Source organism: Cyprinodon tularosa, unplaced genomic scaffold, assembly GCF_016077235.1.
Source record: "Cyprinodon tularosa strain WSP-4 unplaced genomic scaffold, ASM1607723v1 ctg959, whole genome shotgun sequence".
Classification (NCBI taxonomy): domain Eukaryota; kingdom Metazoa; phylum Chordata; class Actinopteri; order Cyprinodontiformes; family Cyprinodontidae; genus Cyprinodon; species Cyprinodon tularosa.
The window spans coordinates 133,528-153,547 of record NW_024039739.1 but is presented as its reverse complement, the minus strand read 5'-3'; the positions used below and the strand labels follow the sequence as shown (position 1 = coordinate 153,547).

Here is a 20,020-nt window from a genome sequence, read left to right as displayed (position 1 = left end):
TAAGGTTTCACTTAAGGTCAAATCATCTTAATCTTCTTTCTCAGATTTCTTTTTTTCACTCCTGCTTGGGCACTTCAAAATAAAAAAAATTCTTTGAGTTAAATTAAATATATCACAAAATTTATGAAATTGCTTTAATTCAATATGTTTGAGGGTTACATATGTCTGTGGACTGATTGGCACTTTACAATATCTGATTGAAAATTTCCTCTTTTTTATCACAAGATGAACATTACTTGTTGACTTTTATTTTGTTGTGCTTTCATATATAGGGAGTCCACTCTTATTACTTAAACATGACTCCTACAGGTTGCAAAATGTTAATATTTAAAATATCTAAGGTATCATCTTAACTTATACTACAGATTTTACAGTCAGTAGGAGGTGTTTTTTAAAAGATTATTTCACAATGTTTAAAGTAATCAGTTTTAAGGTTTTAAGCCATTAAACTTGGCAGACTAGGTAAAATGTTTAAGACAAAGAAATTGATTCCACATGTTATGATTAAAATTGTGTCTTCATAGCTACATTTTCTTTACTGTGGTTTGAGAGATTAAAGTCACCTTAGGAAAATTTCCTGAGTTGTCACATGTAGTTTAAATGAAGGGTAAACAGTCACTTCTTTGTGGCCTCTTTGATATGAGAACCTAGATGATGTCAAGTTGGTATAAACCTGCTAGATTTCCACAGAGAAACTCTTACTCATAGAGGCTTGCTGATTACCTGCCTGACCGAGGCTCTTTCAACAGCTGACTCAGTTGGAGTTGAAAACTCAATATACTGTAGGAGGTCTCTTAAGGCTTTGTGATGTTATTAACACAAGACGTTTTATTGCATTGCAATGTCTAAAGAACATTCTGTTCAGGTTTTTGTCTCGGTTTCAAAAATTATTTGTTCTGGGAGTCTCAATTTGAAACTTTACCAAAAGAAATTGAATAAGTAGCAAAATTGCAGGTTTCAATTTTAGTAAAAACCACATTTAATTTAGTTTATTTTACATTTAACGAATTGAGTGCTAGAATTATATAAGCACATTTACACAGAATTTTCATGCAACATAATATTGGAACTTTAATCTGGCTTGCAGCATATTACAGTGTTGCTTTAATTCATTCTGTGCAGATAAGACGTTTGTTCTGCTTCTTAATCTAAGTTATTTTCTTTAAAGGTATACAATTTGATGGCTAGGGGTACAGATATGATTAGATATAAAGATATATACAGATATAAAGAAAAGGTTCCTGGAAGGAGGTTTATTTAAAAGGAACCTTTCACAAAGGTTTTTGTTTTTTCTAAGACAAATGTTTAGCACAGTGAAATCAGGGGTTCCCAAGCTTTACACAATGGACTCACCCTTTGGTTTAGAAAAACGTTTTCACAGCTGTGTGATGATATGCACACAATTGTTTTAAAGCTGCAGAGTGCCATGCACTGTGTCAGCCATGTGAAGAGAATATTAGTGCATTGACTGAACGTGTGACTGACTAAACAATAGTGAATAGTGAACCTGAATAGTGAGATGCATCCCCAATAATAATCCCTGCATTAGCACTGATCTAGAGGAACTGCTGAACAAGAGAAAAATAACCTTTTCAAAGACAGGGAATTAATGAGGAGGATACAGAAGCAACTTCTGGTCAAGATAAGAGAAAAAAGGAGGAATATTTTAATCTTTTTTTTATTAGAGTTGTCAATTAACTTTTTGACAGATTAAATAAAAAACACACTTTGCGGATAAGTTAAATTAGAGCATTTATTTGCATCACATTTGATACATCAAGCATTTCTGTATAATCTTACACATTTCTGCTTACTACGTGTATCTGATTCTGTCAGTCAGGATTTTTTTTCAAAAATATCACACTGATGATGCTGCAGAAGTCTCAAAAATCGTGTATCAAATATGATAGACTTGGCTTTGAAGGGTTAAATATGTAGCTGTGGAGATTACAGAATAGAGTATAAGGATATGACAGGACAGAAATCAAACAAACAGAGGGATAAAATGGTAAGCTTTGAGCTGTTTTCATTCACAAAGAGTTCCACAGGCTGAGATCAGCTATGGAGAAGGCCCTTTATAAGTGGGAGTCAGGTGAGGGCAAGTGAGAGGTGAATCTTCAGGGAATTTTTCCTAAAAGTGTTTTGAAGGTGGGTGAAAGGTTATGTCTAAGACCACCTCCTCTGTTGAGAGATGTTTTTTCCAGGTTAACAAAGATGGCTTCCTTAACCCCTCACTTAAATCATTGTTCTTCTTTTGCATAAATATGGACTTTATTGTCTTCAGGTGTAGATGAACAACTTGAGTCCTGTCCTGAGGAGTTGGCCCTACTGTGTTGAGCCAACACAGTAGTTTATGTGTTGAGTTGCTGTTACTTGGAGAGAAGGCAAAACGTCTTCTAGAAAACTTCAGGTTCAGTTGCCTAGAGTGAACTTTATCAAACCTCAACAGAATCCTCTTCTTGTCACGATTCACTTAAACGGGATTGTTTCCAGGCACTGAGACTTCTTAGTCCGAAGACTTCCAGTGAGTTGAGGCAATTCAGAAGCATAATGGAATTAAAATATCCATTCATCCTTCTGTTGTTGGACCATTGCTTTATGGGAACACCAATTTTAGTCAAAGGATTAATTTTCTTAATTTTGTTTTGCGATAACATCCTTTTTTTTTTTTACCTTATTTGTGAAAGGAAAACAGACCCTGAGCATGAAGCTTTAACTCTAAACATTGATGTTTTCTGGGCTATTCTTGATTAACATAACCATTTTTTTTTTTATCTGTAATAGATTTTAAACAAGAAATAATTCCAAACACAGATCTTAATTTATCTTGGAAGGCTTCTTGAATGCCCTGCCCAGTGCTCTATCCCCAATTTATTGAAGATGCAAGAACTCGACCTAAACGCATTCTTATAACAGCAAACCAACCTATTTAAATACACCTTAGAAACTCTGATAAAGTGTTAAAACTGATGAGAAAAAACATCACCTTAAACTCTCAGTTCATTTAGCTTTTATCTACAACTGGATTTAGAGAAGAGGGGATGCATTTGAAAATAATTTCCCTTTTCAGTAGATCAGGTTCACCACATTTCATCACAGTTAGTTTAGAAAGCCTTTTCTCTCCCCCTTCCTGGAAGTGGCTAAATAACAGAGAGAAAGAGCTCATTGTTGTGGAAATGGCTGGATAGTGGCAGGCTGGATGATGTGTTCCGCTCCTTCGCGTTTTAAAAGAGGAAACACATGTGTGTTTGCAGCGTTGTTAATAAGCTATAGTGCAGAATGCCCCGGCGGCCCAGATGTTATGGACAAATGTCAAACAAACGCTCTTACTCCACAGATGGAGTTGGCCCAGAAAAGCAAACTGTTAAGAGTGTCGCTGTAGAGAAACCAGAACCTCAATTACGAGTGATGAATGCTTTGCAGGACGCTCACAATAATCCCCAGGAATACTCATGTGTACACATTTACTGACACAGACAATGAAACCAAACATGGAGGATGCCAGCAGGAAAACTGTTAGGATAAACCACATTGAGAGCATTATAAAATCCCTTGTGGGAACACAAGAAATCCTACATAAAGCAGAGATATACTGATTGCCCGTTCGGGACCTTGTCAACGATTTTTGTCACGTATACACAAAGTTTCAAGAGGATGTCTTAATGATGCAGAAAAAAGATGTTTCCAACCACAAAATCAAAATGTGGAAGTAATTTTTGTAGTGTAGGCTGTAGATTTGAGGATAGATGTATAAGTTGGAAGACTGACAATGATGATGTTTGATGGTTAATCGTTTCTTTCATTTGTTAAAAAAATAAATTAATTAATTAGATCTGACCTAACAATCTGGTATTCCTATTGTAAATTTTTTTTTTAAATATATAGTCTTCACATGCAAACTATTGGATGATCTGACATATTTAGAGAAATTGTTTATTATTGTATTTAGATTTTAAATTTAACAGATGCGTCTGTACATAATTGACCAGAATGTATTTGTTTCAGCATGTGTTAAAAACTATTTTCAGTCACACCGATATATCTGAAGCTGCAAAAAATTATGAGCTTTTTAATAAAACAATACACATTTTTTCACTCAGCAGCCAATGGAGTTGGCATTTGTTGCAATAAATCAGTTCCCTTTTTTAGCAAAACATAAACTGTAAAGCCATCATCATGGCTTTAATTAATCTTAGGTTCATAAGATTCGTCAACATTGATAAATCTAGCTTTAACACGTGAATTAATGACTGGGTAGTTTTCCACTATTATCTTAAGCATAGATACCCTAAATTCATTTATGTCTGATTACATGACACTTTTGTTTTTAAAGTTACTTTTTTCTTCAAAAAGCAAAATCGGCACGAGAATAATCCTGCTATTTTGAGTCTCTGTTAAATCATGCAAAATCTTCTGAACTGAGAACAGATGTGGTTGTGTAACAACTGTAGTGTGTAACTCAACAATAATGTCTTATTACTGCTACAGTTAAAGCTGTATTACAAAAGAGTCTGATGATAGAAGTCAGCTGCATACATGACAATGTTTATCTGTTTTGTATTACAATGCTGTAGATAATAAAAAAATCTTCAACTTTAGCATGCCTAATTTTATCAACAGCTAAAGCAGGCCGTGACAGATGTTATGCAAATTTTGAAAAATTGCGATGCATGAGCGTTTCTTTTCGACAGAAGTTATCCTATCTCCGGCATGCAGTAGGAGACAATGTTCTGATTCTGTGGTAATAAAGTTATTGAGACACAGAATCTTTAAGATAGCTCCAACTTGCTGCAGCCTGACTTAATTTATGAACAGTGCAGTTTACAACAATTAGAAGAACTTATAGACTTTTGTCAGGTGATAATGAGACAATGAACCAAAAGAAAAAGGTGAGGCATCACAACAGATTGGGAGATCTGCCCACACACTATACAAAATGCACTTTCATCCTAATCTTCATTAAGCAGGGTTAAACACATGTTTTTAGATGCAATAAAGCAGGGGTGGGCAAATCCAGTCCTTGAAGACCAGTTTCCCACCAGTGTTATGTGAGTTCTTGCTCCAGCAGGTCCGTGGGTGCATTCGATTTCAGAGGCTGCGTTCTTCAAGGTCACGAAGGACATTCGCCGCAACAGTTGACACCCAAAGCAAGCAAAGAATGGATAAAGAACTTCTCACTACTGTTTCGGGGGCTAATAACATTTCTGAGGAGCTTCAGCAGCAGTACCGTCCGCCCGAATATCCTATTTATAGTCCCTACACTGCAGAGATATTGAGTCTGTCCAAAAATCTTTCAATAAACCAAACATTACCCGCCACATATCTGACTCAAAAAACATTTTAAAAACTATTTTTTATTAATTTCAGATGGAACTATTCATATACTTGTATTGTGTTAAACTGGATTTGCCATCACCTCCACAAAAACATGTTGGTGAGAAAAGAAACAAAACAGTATTGGAACAGCTGCTTTGTTTTTGTGTAGTGTAAACCCATCTGTTTTGATGGGCTCTCAGTTGCCAAAAACCAACTGTGTTGAACAAAAATTAATCTAATTAATCCTAACAGCCAAGGTTACAATCAAGGTAATTGTTTTTTTTTTCTTTGTTTTTTTTTTCTTTATCTAGCTTTTCTTTACAATTGACACATATAAATGTTAAAGTCATTTATTGACATTAACATCATCGTTTCATTTTAGCAGAGAGAAAAGAACAGAAAGAAGCTGAACATATTCTTTTATCTGTACACTTACAAAAAACAGATTTATTTTGAAATTTGTAAAACTCACTCTTTGTGTATAATTCATTGTTATCTTTCTTAGCTGCGGCCCTGCCCACACCTGGAGCAAGATATCATGAGTGACTGTCTCTCCCTGCAGCAGCTCCAGAGCTCCACTTCCTCACATCACCTCTACAACGGCAAAGATGGTCGTTCTCCTGCACTGTGTCCAGACATCTTTACAGGTGCAGACAAGGCATCCAACACTGATTGTAACACATCAAAGAAAACAAATCCCTGTTTTTGTGGGCTTTTACTAAAACATGCATCGGTGAATCATTAATTCAAAAAAGTCCATTTTTTTTTTTTTTTATTTGTTGTTAAAAATTAGAGGACATGTCAACTGGTTTGTTTGAGAAATTAGTTTTCTGAATTTTTGTGTCTTTTAGAACCACAAAGAAAGGTGCATTTGCTACAACGTCTTATGAAAGCTGATGGGAACAGACAGCAAACCACTTTAAAAAGTGTCTAGTGAAACCTCCAGCACTGTCGTCATCTTTCCCTCTCCATTTTACCTTGTTTTCTGTCAGCGTCATGTAGCATGATCTGATCCCAACCAATCAGATGTAAGATGAGGAGTACATTTCTGTGGAACATTTTACATATTTTGAAAGGAAGAACACAAATCTATCTATGAGATGGAGATGGGGGTTATTGCTTTGGTTGTACTGTACCAATCTGTGCTCCATTACTGTTTTTGTTTATCCCTGTAGTCCATTATTCTTCACTGTGGTTTATACAATGTTTGTCTGAAATCACAGTTCAAACTGAAATTTCAGGGTTCTCCAAAATATAACTCTAACAATAACTGGGCAAAAAAAGACAATAAGATGCTGTCCAGCTCTTTTCAAATGAGTTTGAATGACGCTAAATGCAGTTTCTAAAACTGCAGTCATCCTCAGTGTCTTCACAGGCACTGGATACAGACCAATGACACAGGGGGGAGAGATAATGTGCATTCCCCTAAAAAGAATAAAACTTGATCCCCAAACAGACTCTTTGGAGTCTTGTCATCTTTTTTCTCATGAATAAGAGCATGTTTTCATTTTTTTCCCAAGAAAACTTAATATTTGCAGCTACCTAACCTGCCCAGTAAGACTAAGGCTTATAAAGATCAATAGTAGCTGCTCCCCTCAATATGTTTTCTAGAACATACAGTAAGTGACTGTAAAACTAGAAAGTGAATTTGTGGATTAATGCTTTTTTTAAAATACAGTAAAAGCAGATTTAATGCATTTGTATTCTAAAAAACATATTTTTAAAACAATGCTGGCTGAAGACAAGGCTTGTCCCACCACTATTATTTAACTATTTGGATGCTTATAGGGCTGCATGGTGGCACCGTGGGTAGAGCTGCTGCCTTGCAGCAAGAAGGTTCAGGCTTCATTCCCAGCATGGACTTTGCATGTTCTCCCTGTGCATGCATGATGGATGGATGGATGGATGGATGGATGGATGGATGGATGGATGGATGGATGGATGGATGGATGGATGGATGGATGGATGGATGGATGGATGGATGGATGGATGGATGGATGGATGGATGGATGGATGGATGGATGGATGGATGCTAATATGCAGTGTTTCTTGACCACTATACTGTAGTTATTTATATATAAGCCAGAAAGTGTCATTTTTGTCTAATCCTCCCAAAGCATCTGTTTGCTTCCTCCGTCATTACTGATTCCATCTTGACACATGTCAATTAAATACAGATTTATTGAATGACCTATCAGCTTACTTTCCTACCTGAACTTTGCATCTCTGGGTCTCCTCATTGGTTTCTTGCATATTCTTTAATTAACGCTCTCCTTTATCAAGCCCATCAGTATTGATGGACAGCTATGTCACAACAGATCATTCCTGACCTCTGTTGCCTTCAGAAAACAGCTGTGTTGCTTATGAGATTTAATTACACACAATTGACTCAATCTACTAATTAGATTATTTCTGATGCAATTCTTGAACCAGATTTTATTTAAGGGTATCAGAGTAAAGGAAGATAAACAGTTGGTATTTTTAAGGCACTAGAATTTCTAACTCTCTACAAAACGCAGGCTCTTACTGAAGGCAACCGGACTTTGGCTCATCAATTTCAGGCTTTATTGTTGTTGCCATGACCCGGAAGGCACAGACACATTCCTCAATGTGCCTTAAGACACTAATAGGGCTTTTGAATTAAGATAAACTGCATTCAAAATGTAGCTTCATTGTAATTGCTTATACATATTTCCCATCAAAAGTTGAACATTAATACCCTGTTTAATTCTAAGGTTAAAATGTGCTACAGCTTATAATTTAGCTTGATTTGGATTTTGTTAGAGTCATGTTAACTCTGCTGCTTCTTGTGGAGAGCTAAATGCTTCAAAAAGAGGGTTTATATAGGCATGCCAGGTCCCTACACGCCCATTTTGATGCTTAATGGATTTGGATTCTAATAAAAAGCACATTACAGTTGAATGAATGAGCACCACTAATAAATGGATTATAGAGATCGAAGTGACAAGGTAGAGAGAGACCCCATGGCTTCACTTTATTGATACCTCCATCCCTGTTTCCTCTTTGTAGTTGGTCCAGAGCCCCTGTTGTTCTCGTTCCTTGCTGCTATAGATCATCAGTTGATGCTCAATGTTTTCCAACTAGAAAGTCAACTAGTGCCTCCGGGTCTTGGCTTTTAAAATGCTGCTTTCCCTCATCTTTAAGTTGATGCTGCTTGTTCTCATGCTTAAACAGGTTTAAAGCCCTCCAAGGGACTTCCTTATAAGCAAGCTCCAAATTAGGCTCTACTGTACTTGTTGCCAGCAAAGATGTTGCAGCCTTGTGGTTTGGATTCAGGACTCCAATTTACACGAGTTTGACTTTGTTTGAGGACTAATAGGAAGCATGAAAGAAATGGGGCAGAGCTGGCAGGTATCCAGTCATTAACATTTGCAGGGCAGAAACTGAGTCATGGTTCCTGTAAGAGTTAATCGGGGTTTCCTGTTAACTGATTATAAGTCTGCACCTATTTACATGTCTGCAGTAAAGCTTACGAGAAACCCCTCTGTGCATAGAGGATGATTACGGTGTTCCCTGATATACCTGGATGGACTCGTTAGAGCTGAAACCAGGTGTTTGTTGGTGGGGTTTTTTTTGTTTTTCTAGGGCTTTTAAGTGACATCAATGTCATACAACAATCACAAATCTGAAGGATGTGTCATGTATATTCACTAAGGGCCCTCTATATTGATTTACACTGACACTACCCTAAAAAACAACTCAAAACTCTTGTTAATAAAGTGTTCACTTCTGTGCTGCATAATCTTACTATAAAAACTGGAGGCAGTGCCATTCTGTGGGAACACTTTTTTTCCACAGGATCAGCAAAGCTAGTAGCAGCTTGTAGGAAGAATATAGCAGCATTCTGTACAATTATGTTCTGCTTAACGTGATTTCATCACATAAATGTATGATAAAGACGTTGCAGTGTAAGTCTTTGTCTAAACTGTATTAATCAGTGATCTAAAAATCCTAAAAAAAAATGTAGTGTCAAGAGTCTTCTTCTGAACTGTGTGGTAGCACATGTTGGGTCTAAAGAGGGAAACATTTGAGGTTTTTAACGGATGATTTAAGTGGTGATGAATCAAGCTATTGTGCCGTTAGATCAGGCTGCAGGGTGCATACAACTTGAGAACAATTGGGCTTGAAAACTGCAAAAACCAGGAGCAATTTTCTCTTCTCTCCAACTTCTTCTGAGCTCCCATTTTTTAGTCACAGTTTAACCGTTCCAGACAGTTAGGGCTCACCTACTGCATACCATGAAAGAAACCAGAGATTTACAGTGAAAGGAGAGAAAGAGTTGATCAAGTTGATTCAATGCTAACAAGACTTGGTGTCTGCAGTGGGAAGTTCTTGGCCAAACGGGCCTCTGGAGGAACATTTCTTATAGGTTGATGAAACTGAACTACTGGAAAATTATTGTTATTGAAAGCTTAGAAGCAGCGGAGCAGATTTGTTGGAAGAAATGTCCAAGTAAATCTTAAAGGTATGCTCAAAGCGGTAAAGAATAAAAAGGAATCTTGGAAAAAATATGTTCAGGTAAAATTGCCCAACATCTGAGGGTTCCAACTTCACTGTTTTATCCTTTATAATGAGCATCTTTAGGCTTAAAGTTTCTAAGCCAGAGCAAACAAGAAGATTTCAAGATGTCACCCTGGGATTTTAAAACTGGGCAAGAGCCGTTTATTGGAGAAAAACATTGAGAGAAACTTGATATTGACAGCTTTAAGCTTGCAGAATGATTTCTACTTAACAACACTTTTCCTCTTGAAATAGAAGAAAAGTTGGCAAAATGGAGCCTGAGTATAAAATAATGGTTCCCCCAAAACACAGCTGCGCCAAAAACAATAAATTGAATAACCTTAAAACAGAGCGTTTCTAAATGAAACTTTTTGATATTTTCTTTATGTAATACAGAATCTTTGTTATGTTTTAAAGGTTCTACTTTTCCTCTTCAGCGTTTAAATATATGTTCTAATTTAGCTGATTATTGGATAATAACAAAAGGCGGAACCAGGCCAAGTCCCTGTGGCAGCACAAACAATGTACCTTAAATTACAAACAGCACAAACAAAGAACATTTTCTTCTGCAAAGCTCAGTGATTGGATGAGGGTTGTCAAAACAAAGGCCCGTTACCATGAAATGGCTTTTAATTTGGTCAAAGGAAAAGAGAGAATGCAGAGCCCTAGAGTTTATTTGGCACGTTTACTGAATTAAGTTTGTTTGTCTTTCAGGCCTGTATGCTGGCTCCAGCAACCCCCATCAGAGCGCCTCGATGGAGCTCCTCTCTCATACCCCCAACCCTGCCTCCGTCACCGACCTGCCCTCCCGACAGCACCGCGGCAGTCCTCATCACCTGTCCCCTCAGGCATCTGTGGATGGAGCAAGGGACGGGTAAGTCCTCCTCCACCCTTCTCCCGGGGGATGCGAAACAAACTCTAGATGCAGAGATGCGTCATACTTGCTCAATGTGGGTCACTGTTAGGGGTAAAAGAATTATAAACGTGTCATCAGGGTGGGAAATCCAAACATTAATCTGTTTAAAAAAAAAAAGAAAGACTGAGCTTTTCCTGAATAATGAGGGGAAAAAGATACAAAAAAACAAAAACTTGTATGCATCACCAAAAGTTACTCACTTTCCATGTTCTACAGGATTTCACATTTCAAAGGTTATGTAGCAAACCCTTTGAAGCAAAAGTTTACTACAAATACAATATGGGCAATACCAATAAAGAGACCAGGCAGCCAAAGGAAGTCCAAAGCATCATTTAATTTATATCTACTTCATGTTATTTTTTTTCCCTTTTTTTATTGCTTAATTTCCCCAGTAATTTATGAAATATTTTGGTAGATAACTTTAGACTCAAAGGATAAAGTTTTACAGAGAGAACAAAAAGAATCACACGCAGAGAATTACCAGGTGGGTTGTTGATTAAGACTTTTATGCAGTGGTGGAAAAAGTGCTTTGAAACGGTACTTAAGTAAATAAAATAAATAAACAAACAAATACATTCTCTAGTAAAAGTAAAATGCAGTTAGTTAAATGCAGAGGTAAATTTCTCTAATGTAAGATCAATAATGTTCTATTATTATTACTTTATTCACTCTGAAGTTAGCACACCGATACAACATCCAACTCACGTTGACCAACAGGCACTGATCTTTCCATCTGTAATTTTTTTACTCCAGTTTAATCGTGAACTCCACGTTTTGACAAAACAATAAAGTCAGCCTGGTACCGGTAATTCAGGGCTGTCAAACTTTCTATGAGGTCGATCTTCCTGCAACTTTTATATTTGTCACTATTTCAACAAACCAGAATCAAATAATTTGATAATTAATAGAACTCTGAGAATTTCTTGAATCATTCAGAAACTTAAAAGTTGCTGGACACCAAACAAGGATAGAAATCCCACCACTGCTTGTACGTCTTCAATCAATCAGAAACTGAACAAATCCCTTATTTAGTTTACCTGCATCTGCAAACACAGCAGTGGTGGTTTTTATCTGCCAACAACACCCTGGTTGGTGTTACAGAATGAAGAAAAAGAAAAATCATGTGTTATGAATTAATGGACTGTAAAGAGGATTTAGAAAAATAACTCAAAGGAAGTCTACAGTAGAGAGCAAGACTTTCAGCAGCTAACAGAAAGGCCTAATGCATTACAGCAAAGATTATCTGTTTTGTCATTGTTGGCTTTTACCATGTGTTTTTTTACAAAATGTGGCATCTTTAAGGAAATCCCAGAATTAGTGTACAGTAATGGTTCTTAATTAGTGGAATATTCTGCAATACTTGGAACCATAACTGCTCATTTCACATGTAATCGGCACAGCTCTGCTGCCAAACAGCATAAAATCCATAAAGAATTTTCGAAAAAGTAAATTCTGGACACTTTTCCCCGCTCCTGATACAAATGATTAATTGCTTCTGACCATCCCTTATATAACAGTTCGTAAAGAGAAATCACAATCTGCTAAGAGCAATTTTTGCAGTTTTACCCAAATGGGACGACCCATTTGTGTTGGATGACCATTTATGTTTTAGGAGTCTTTTAGGAGTCTTTTGTTGAGAATGCTTCAGTTCTGACTTGGTAGACTCTGTCAGGAGGCAAAATGTTAATGTTGTGTTCTGGGTAAACCAGGTAAAAAAAATAATCTATACAATGTTAATCTATTACAAAGCACAAAATGGGACTACAGCTCCAACACAATTTGCAGAAATATTAATAACATTAACCAATTTAACAAAAAAACAAATTATAAAATTAATTATACAAGTGGTACAGTTGTCACTGTGTGTATTCAAGTCCATTTGGAGTCCTGAGTTCAGCAGGGGAACTGAAGCAGAGCAGAGTCCCATTTTGACTTGGATTGACTCTGGACTTTGTGGCCAAAATAGTCCATTACACAGTCATCTTTCATCATATGTTAAAGTCTGATTTCAAATAGCTTCACAAATCGGTAGGATCAGCAACACTTCATAAATTCCCTCCATCACTACATCCTCATCCTGAATCAAGGCCTACAGTAACCCTCTTGTATCACATCAGGCCAAAGCCTTAAGGTCCTGCTGAGACAAGAGTTTGGCTTTCTTTCTACAAACATGAGGCTTCTAAGAACACCCCTCATGGGAAGAGGGGTTGCTCCGGTCACCACAAGGTCAGCACTGACGCACGACCGACTCTGTTTTGGGGTGGACCCAATTTGTGGATGCATGAGGATACAAAATCAAGCTCTGCGACAGTTTTATCTTTTTTCTCCGCAGCAGGCTCTTTCCTGCCAAAGGATCCATGTTGTTCTGATCTCCTGCAGGGATTCATGCTTTATTGATTGTCATGCTATCTAACAGTATTAGCCAAATGAAAACAACAAAAACAGTAAACTGTATTTTTTATAGCATTATAAAAGACAAATGGTCTTTGTCATAACTTAAAATGAAAGCATATGAGGGCAGTTTTTTTTTCAAGGCAATGAAAGATACTTATAATACACCCAAAGGTCACTTTATTAGGTACACCTGTTCAATTGCTAATACAAATCCTAAGAAGCTAATCAATCAGTCACATGGCAGTGCATTTTGGCATTGAAATGTTTAAGTGAAGATGACTTGCAAAAGTTGAAACTGAGCATCGGAAAAACAAGGCAAGAGGATTGAATGGTCCTAAAGTGTAAATTGGTCAGAAAATGCTAAACTGAAAGCATTTTTTCTTTCTCAAGAGCATAGAAATAACAGCACAATTAGAAAACCTACAACTGGAACAATTGAAGCTGGTTTCTGGGAGATAATAAGTTCACAGCACTAAAATTTTTTTGAATAAGATAGTGAGAAACAGGAGATATACTGTATGTCAGATTTACATCCGAAAATCTACAGTAACCATTTGATGCTAAAAGGTAAATATTCAATGCACCAATTCAAAACACATATCTTCTCAAGCACTTTAAAGTCCAATTTTTTTCTTTTTTTGAGTAAAGTTTAATAAATATTTAAGTTGTCTGTGTCTTTAAAACTATTGTGTTTGCCGTGTTAATTTGTGATGTTTACTAATAATATTCAAAAAAGTAAAAACACTATATTTTTTGGTAAATATATAAAAAATCTGCCCTATATTTATATCCCATGGGCAGACAGATGTAAGTTTTACATATATTTAATAAATGTAATTCCAGCTTCAGTTCGTATCATTAGTCAGGCTTTATATAACACTGATAGGAACAAAAGCTTGGGGAGGTCAAACTAAGATCCAAAAGGATGCTCCATCCTCCCCTTTCTTGTACCTGCTTGGCTCGGCGTGCTTCCCATTAGCGCACTTGATTTCCCTAGAGAGTGAGCGCTGCACAGAAATGGAGCCTGGTTGTTGTCAGAGGCTTAGCATGAACTGTACAATGAAAGCAGCATAAAACCAGAGAGATGTTTTTGTTTTGTTTTTATGGTTTAGAAATAAGTAGAAACACCTGGTCGGATAGACTATTATAAAAAAGAAATATGCAAAAGAGAATTTTTCCTATTATGTTTATTATTTCAGTTAGCCATACCTTAACTGTCACATTTTCGATATTTTTCTTGCTTCAGGATTTTTTTGTTCTTTGCACGTTCATTTAGTGGGAAGTGAGTTTACATGTGGTAGTCCAGGAAATATGCATGACTCCTTGTGATCGTGAGGCACAGCAGAGGGCTTAACATCCAGCACAAACATCACAGTGAGGCAGGCGCTGCGTAAAAATTGGAACAGCCTGGAAGAATCTGGAAGGTGGTGTGTTGTTTCAAGCCTTGAAAGTAGGAGGAGAACGCTGTCAAAATTACCTTGTGGTTTCTGCATCTCTTTTCTCGAGAGCATGGACCATTACCAGCGCAAGGACAGTGAAAAGGACCTGAGTAAGGGGATACCGAGTTACACAGGAGGGGTGACATATTGGATTTAAGACATGGATCCTCTTGTTTTGGATTTCTTGATGAGGAACATGTGACCACGGTCACGTTAGTTTGGGAGAATCCCCCTTTATCCTTACATATGTTTAACCTAAATCCCCAAATAGGTAATCCAACATCTTCACATGCATCATCAAGCATCTTTTAATCTTACACGTTTCAGATGTGCTTACAAGACAGCCCAGTTCTTATCTCATGATCAAACAGCTTCATGGTTGGTGGCGGGGCTGTGGAGTCAAACGACGAGAAAACCTCATAAAACTTAGATTTTCCTGGAAGAGCAGTGTTGGATTTACATGTTTTAAAGCTTTTGGGTATTTGGCCCTCTGCCAAAATCAAAATCAGTCCTCACACTTGTTTTTCCCAAAAGATTTTGCAGAACATTAAACATTTAGAGAAAAATGATCAAACTTAAGCTGCCTCTTGTGTGGCAGCTTCTAACCTCATGGTTAAATGTGTTTACTTTGGCTCAAATGGCCCATTTAGACTCTTTTCACTTTGTCAATATAGTCAGTCATTTTTCTAAGGCTAGAATTAAGATTATGCCAGTCAGAATGGATTTGGCAGTTGGCGTGGCCCAATCTCCTGGGCGGCTGAGATGGGTGGTAAATGTTGTCATTCACTGCTACAGCCATATGTGGTTATATAATTGCAGGGGGGAGGAGGGAGCACTACCTTCACCTAGTTATTGATATTAGAGCCCCTGTGTAAATATTAGTCTGAGGTGGTGCGATACCTTAGCAGTGATTGACACAGGCTAATTGAATTAAAGTGGCAGCATAGAGCTACATTAAGCCCCTGTGCTGAAGGGAGGCCTTTATGAGCTTGCGCCGTCTGTTTTTCAGCCATTATCTTTGCAAAGATCCTGAAAACAAGAATCAGCATTACAAAACAAATAGAAAACATTTTGTAAGGTTAATCATGGCAACATGTGGCTTACCTCTCGTTTTGTTGCTCAGTTAGTGCTGGGTTGCTTGCTGAGACCAAGGTATACCAACAATATAAAAGGAAAAATACAGCTGCATTATGGTACATCACAGAAAATTAAAGTGAACTATGACTTAAAATAATTGAAAATAATGAATAAACAGCAGCTAAAAATATAAAAGACCTACAAAAACATACATTTTTATTAGCAGTTTAGACTTACCTCTTTGCAGAATATGAAGCATTATTTGCTCTACTCTGTTGTAACATAACACACAAAGATCTACGTTATTATTCTCAAAAACAATCAGAAACCCTAGAGACAAGCCTCTAAAACACTTCTCTAAAAACAGGTGAGAAGCCACACAACAAGGCAAAAGTGAAAGTCTGGAGATAAACTGAGTTTTAGATCCATTAAAAAACGATGTGACTAATGGACGTAAAGGATGACAGTCTAACCAGCTACGTCAATATTACTCAGTTTTCGATCCTCACAGTGGGATAGCCATGATTAAAAATGCTACAAAAAAGAAAATTAATGTTATATACACAACAATTGTGATGCATCCTTGCTGCTGCTTCTATAATTTAACATTTAATTTTTTTTTATGTTGAATTTTCCCATGTGACAGCCCCATTCCTTGTGAAATTACTCATAACCTAATCATAAATGGTGCGTTTGATATTAAGAAGATATTATCAGCTAATCCAGCAATATGCAGTACATTGATCTAACAGATATGCAGCTTAGTACTTACCTACTGGTTAAAAATAGCAGAATCCTATCAAGAGTAATAGGTGGTGATCTTTTAGTTTCCACATCGGGTGTCCACAATGACTCTTTTCTATGCAAGGTAATAATTAAAGACTTCTTTAAGCAAGCTGACCTGCAGTGTGCAGCAAGAGGTGCAGGAGGGTGAGCACAACAGCACTAAGCTTTATATCTCCAGAGAGGACCAACCGTTCTGACATTTTCATCAAACTTCATTATAGGGAAGTTTGTTAAAGTTAGCTGGTTTTGTTCAGCTTTCAATAAATTAATAAAATAATTAATTTAAAAAAAATACAAAGTACAACATTCTACTTAATTCTAATAAGTACTTGATTTACTCTATTTGTCAAAAAATGTATAAATCTGATAAATTACAATCGCACACGTGTAATACAGGTGCATCTTTTTGGTTGTAGTTTGGACATCTGTTGCTTTTGGGTTCTGTTATAACAGCTCAGGATATTATTCTACTCTTCCATAAAGGATGCATTGCTGACTTAGCTTTAGCTTAAGCTTCAGTCAGATTTGTATTGTCCTTCTCCAAAGCACTGTTTTAATTCTCTAAGCAGAAACACAAGTTTTCCCACCAATCTGTGCCAAAGCAACCTCTGTCATCCATCAAGGAGGCTTAAACATTGTCTCCAAAGGGGGAGCTGAGAAGGCAGAAAAGGGGTTTTTTGGTGGGGATTGTGGAGTCTGATCCCCATTCCCAAGTGGGACAGTTAGCTGCAGGTGAACGAAGATGAATGAGGAGCAGAGCACCACGGTTCATGAATCTTCAGGTCTTCTTCTTTCTCATCTATCCCTTCATACAAACCTAACTTCTTTTTAATGAAATCCTTTGTGATATTTAGATGACATATGCACCTGCATAACTAAGTACAAGAGCACTTGCTCTTTTTATTGTTATGCTGAGAAAATGCATTTGGTGTTTTAAAGCATGCACGTTTTACTCTTGGAGGCCTTTGAAATGAATCCAAAAGATTTTTTCACCTTTACAGGTCATCTTTAGAAATTTAGTTTAGTAAGGAATGAATCTGCTCTCAGAATATTGCTTGCTTTGATATAAAAAATAAATTGGATATGAGAAATATGTTGCGATTTTTATACTCTATATATAGTCTTTCATTTGTAACAGAATGGATATTTTTTTTTATAATTTCCCACTAATATGCTTATATGCAATTTTTCAAATAAAAGATGAATAGAATTGTATCTATCATTTAGATTTCTGTCAATCCATTCATGGTTATAGCAGGGTTTTAGTTTAATTATGGTATGTATTCTTTAGCAAAGATATAAAGAAAAATGTAAAATAAATAAACCTTGAAAATTATAAACATGTTGATAAATATGCCGGGGCCCTGCATTACAGATATTTCACTCTAGAGTTCCTTTGCTGCTATGAAGTTTGAACCTGATATTCATTTAACTCATCATCCAACTCGACTTTAAGCAAACCATAAGGCCAATGATCAAATTGCTTTGTTGTCCCATGACGACTTTAGTGGGTGGGCCAACTTAGGGGGAAAAAAGCCTAGTAGTACAGGACGATCAGTAAGAATGAATTTCAAGCGATAGATGAATGTGGCACATGAAAGATTTTCCTCATACCTGGAGCCTGAGTCGCTTTTAGCGGAGCCAAACAAGCAAAATCAGGGCATGGAGCAGCTGGGAGTGATTAGCTTATGATTCACTTTAGCTGCACATAGAGGCAGCTTGTAAAAATATGAACGGTATAACTGTTTCCTGAGTTTGCGCTGACAGCAGCTCCTGGGGGAACACTGCTCTCTGCAGGAACACATTGCTGTGATCTGGGTCTGTGCCAACAGATGAATTAGTCAAGATTGGTAACAGCTACCTTCTTCTGGGCTGCTGTCGGACAAGGTGCCACATGAGCATCCCTTTGTTTTTAATACGTTTGAAGTCAATTGTTTTCAGCAGGTTGCACTACAACTTTTTTATCATCATAAAGGGAAGAAGAATATATAAATATATATATATTTTTTTTTACTGAAGAAAAAAAATTATATATATATATATATATATATATATATATATATATATATATATATATATATATATATATATATATATATATATATATATATACACACACATATAAAAGTAGAAATTCTGTGGGTCTTTGATTTTCTTGAATACTTATATGAAATACAATAAGATAAATATTCATAAATATACATAAAGTTAAAAACAGATATTTATAAACAATATGTTTAAAGCTGAACTCTTACCATCTGATATATGATTAAATATAATTGCTGTTGGACTGTAATTTCCTCGTTTTCACAGAAAGCCAGATTAATAAGCAAAAAAATTATTTCTTAACTTTTGTTAGATTCCAAACATGATTTAAGTCAGTGTTTCCCAACCTTTTCGTACCCCTTTGGGCATTTTTTTCCGTACCATGAGTACCCCTCTCAGTCAAAGGTATTGATAATTGTGAACGTGGAACGTACAATAACTGATTATAAAATAATCAAGACTATTTTACTTAATCTTTTAATTTAATTTGAGCCGTTAATTCTTATCATTTACCCAAAATAAAAAAAGCAACATAAATATGTTGCCTGGAAGTTGGGAAGGAATCAAAATAAATACTAAATAAAAACATAACAGAGTAACTCCCTTATAATCACATTTAAACTCAATGAATCTGAAACAAAATACACAAAAAATTAAAAATAAATTATATTCAGACTGACTTAATTAGTTTTACTTTGTTTTCATCAAAACACCTGAGCTGCTTTGCTGAGCTCCGATAGCTCAGTGTGAAAAACAGCTGATCCCAGGATGTTCTCTACTTCCAGTCTGTTCCTCTACTTGGTTTGATGTGTGTCAAAGCTGAAGGTGAATTCAAACATAGAAGAAAAACTTACTTTTTGGTTGATAAAAGCTTGTTTAATGTTTCAGTTGGGTCATCAGAAAGCAAAACAGATCCTAGCCCTATTTTATTTTACTACCTAAGAAATAAAATATTTTCATGTACCCCTTTGCAATGCACTGGTGGACCACAAGGGGTATGTCTACCCCCACTTGGGAAACACTGATAAAGATGATCTTAGTAAACTTGCCTTTTAAACTGAAAGGCTTTGGTCAAATGTTTGGCCTCTCTCCAAAAACTAGTGTAGTTTGGCCCGCTCCACCTAACAGCTTTGCTTACTGACCTCTTTACCTCTGTCCACATATAGTCTATGTTGCTGACATCAGGGGATGAACACAGCAAAATATTGATTTTGTTGTCTACGGTCTACGTCATTTTGTAAGTCGATGGTATGCTTAGGATTGCTTTCCATTTGGACCAATTTGAGCCCAAGCTTTAATTTTCTTGAGATGTTGCTTTTTAAACCCAATTTTCTTTCCTTGTGAAAACAAGTGTCCTTTCAGTAAAAAGAATAAACACAACACGGTTCTGCTCCCTCTTTTCTAAAATTGTGACAAAGATCATCATGGCTTAAAGGAGAAGTTCGGTTTTTAACACTTTTAGCCCATTTTCTGTAGTGTCCAGGATGAAATCGAATGATCGACACCAAAATTTTGACAATTGCTC

At 36.4% G+C, this 20,020-nt stretch overlaps 1 protein-coding gene across 1 annotated transcript in view; it reads left to right on the top strand.

The window, feature by feature from the left end:
* LOC119776824 (zinc finger protein GLIS1) overlaps positions 1-20,020 on the top strand; it is a gene marked incomplete at its 5' end in the record, with an annotated part of 70,684 nt that overhangs the window by 45,829 nt on the left and 4,835 nt on the right. Inside the window, 2 exons of the mRNA XM_038275441.1 lie at positions 5,822-5,963; positions 10,552-10,711. Of these exons, the coding sequence (XP_038131369.1) occupies positions 5,822-5,963; positions 10,552-10,711 (302 nt within the window). The remainder of the gene's footprint in view (positions 1-5,821; positions 5,964-10,551; positions 10,712-20,020) is intronic.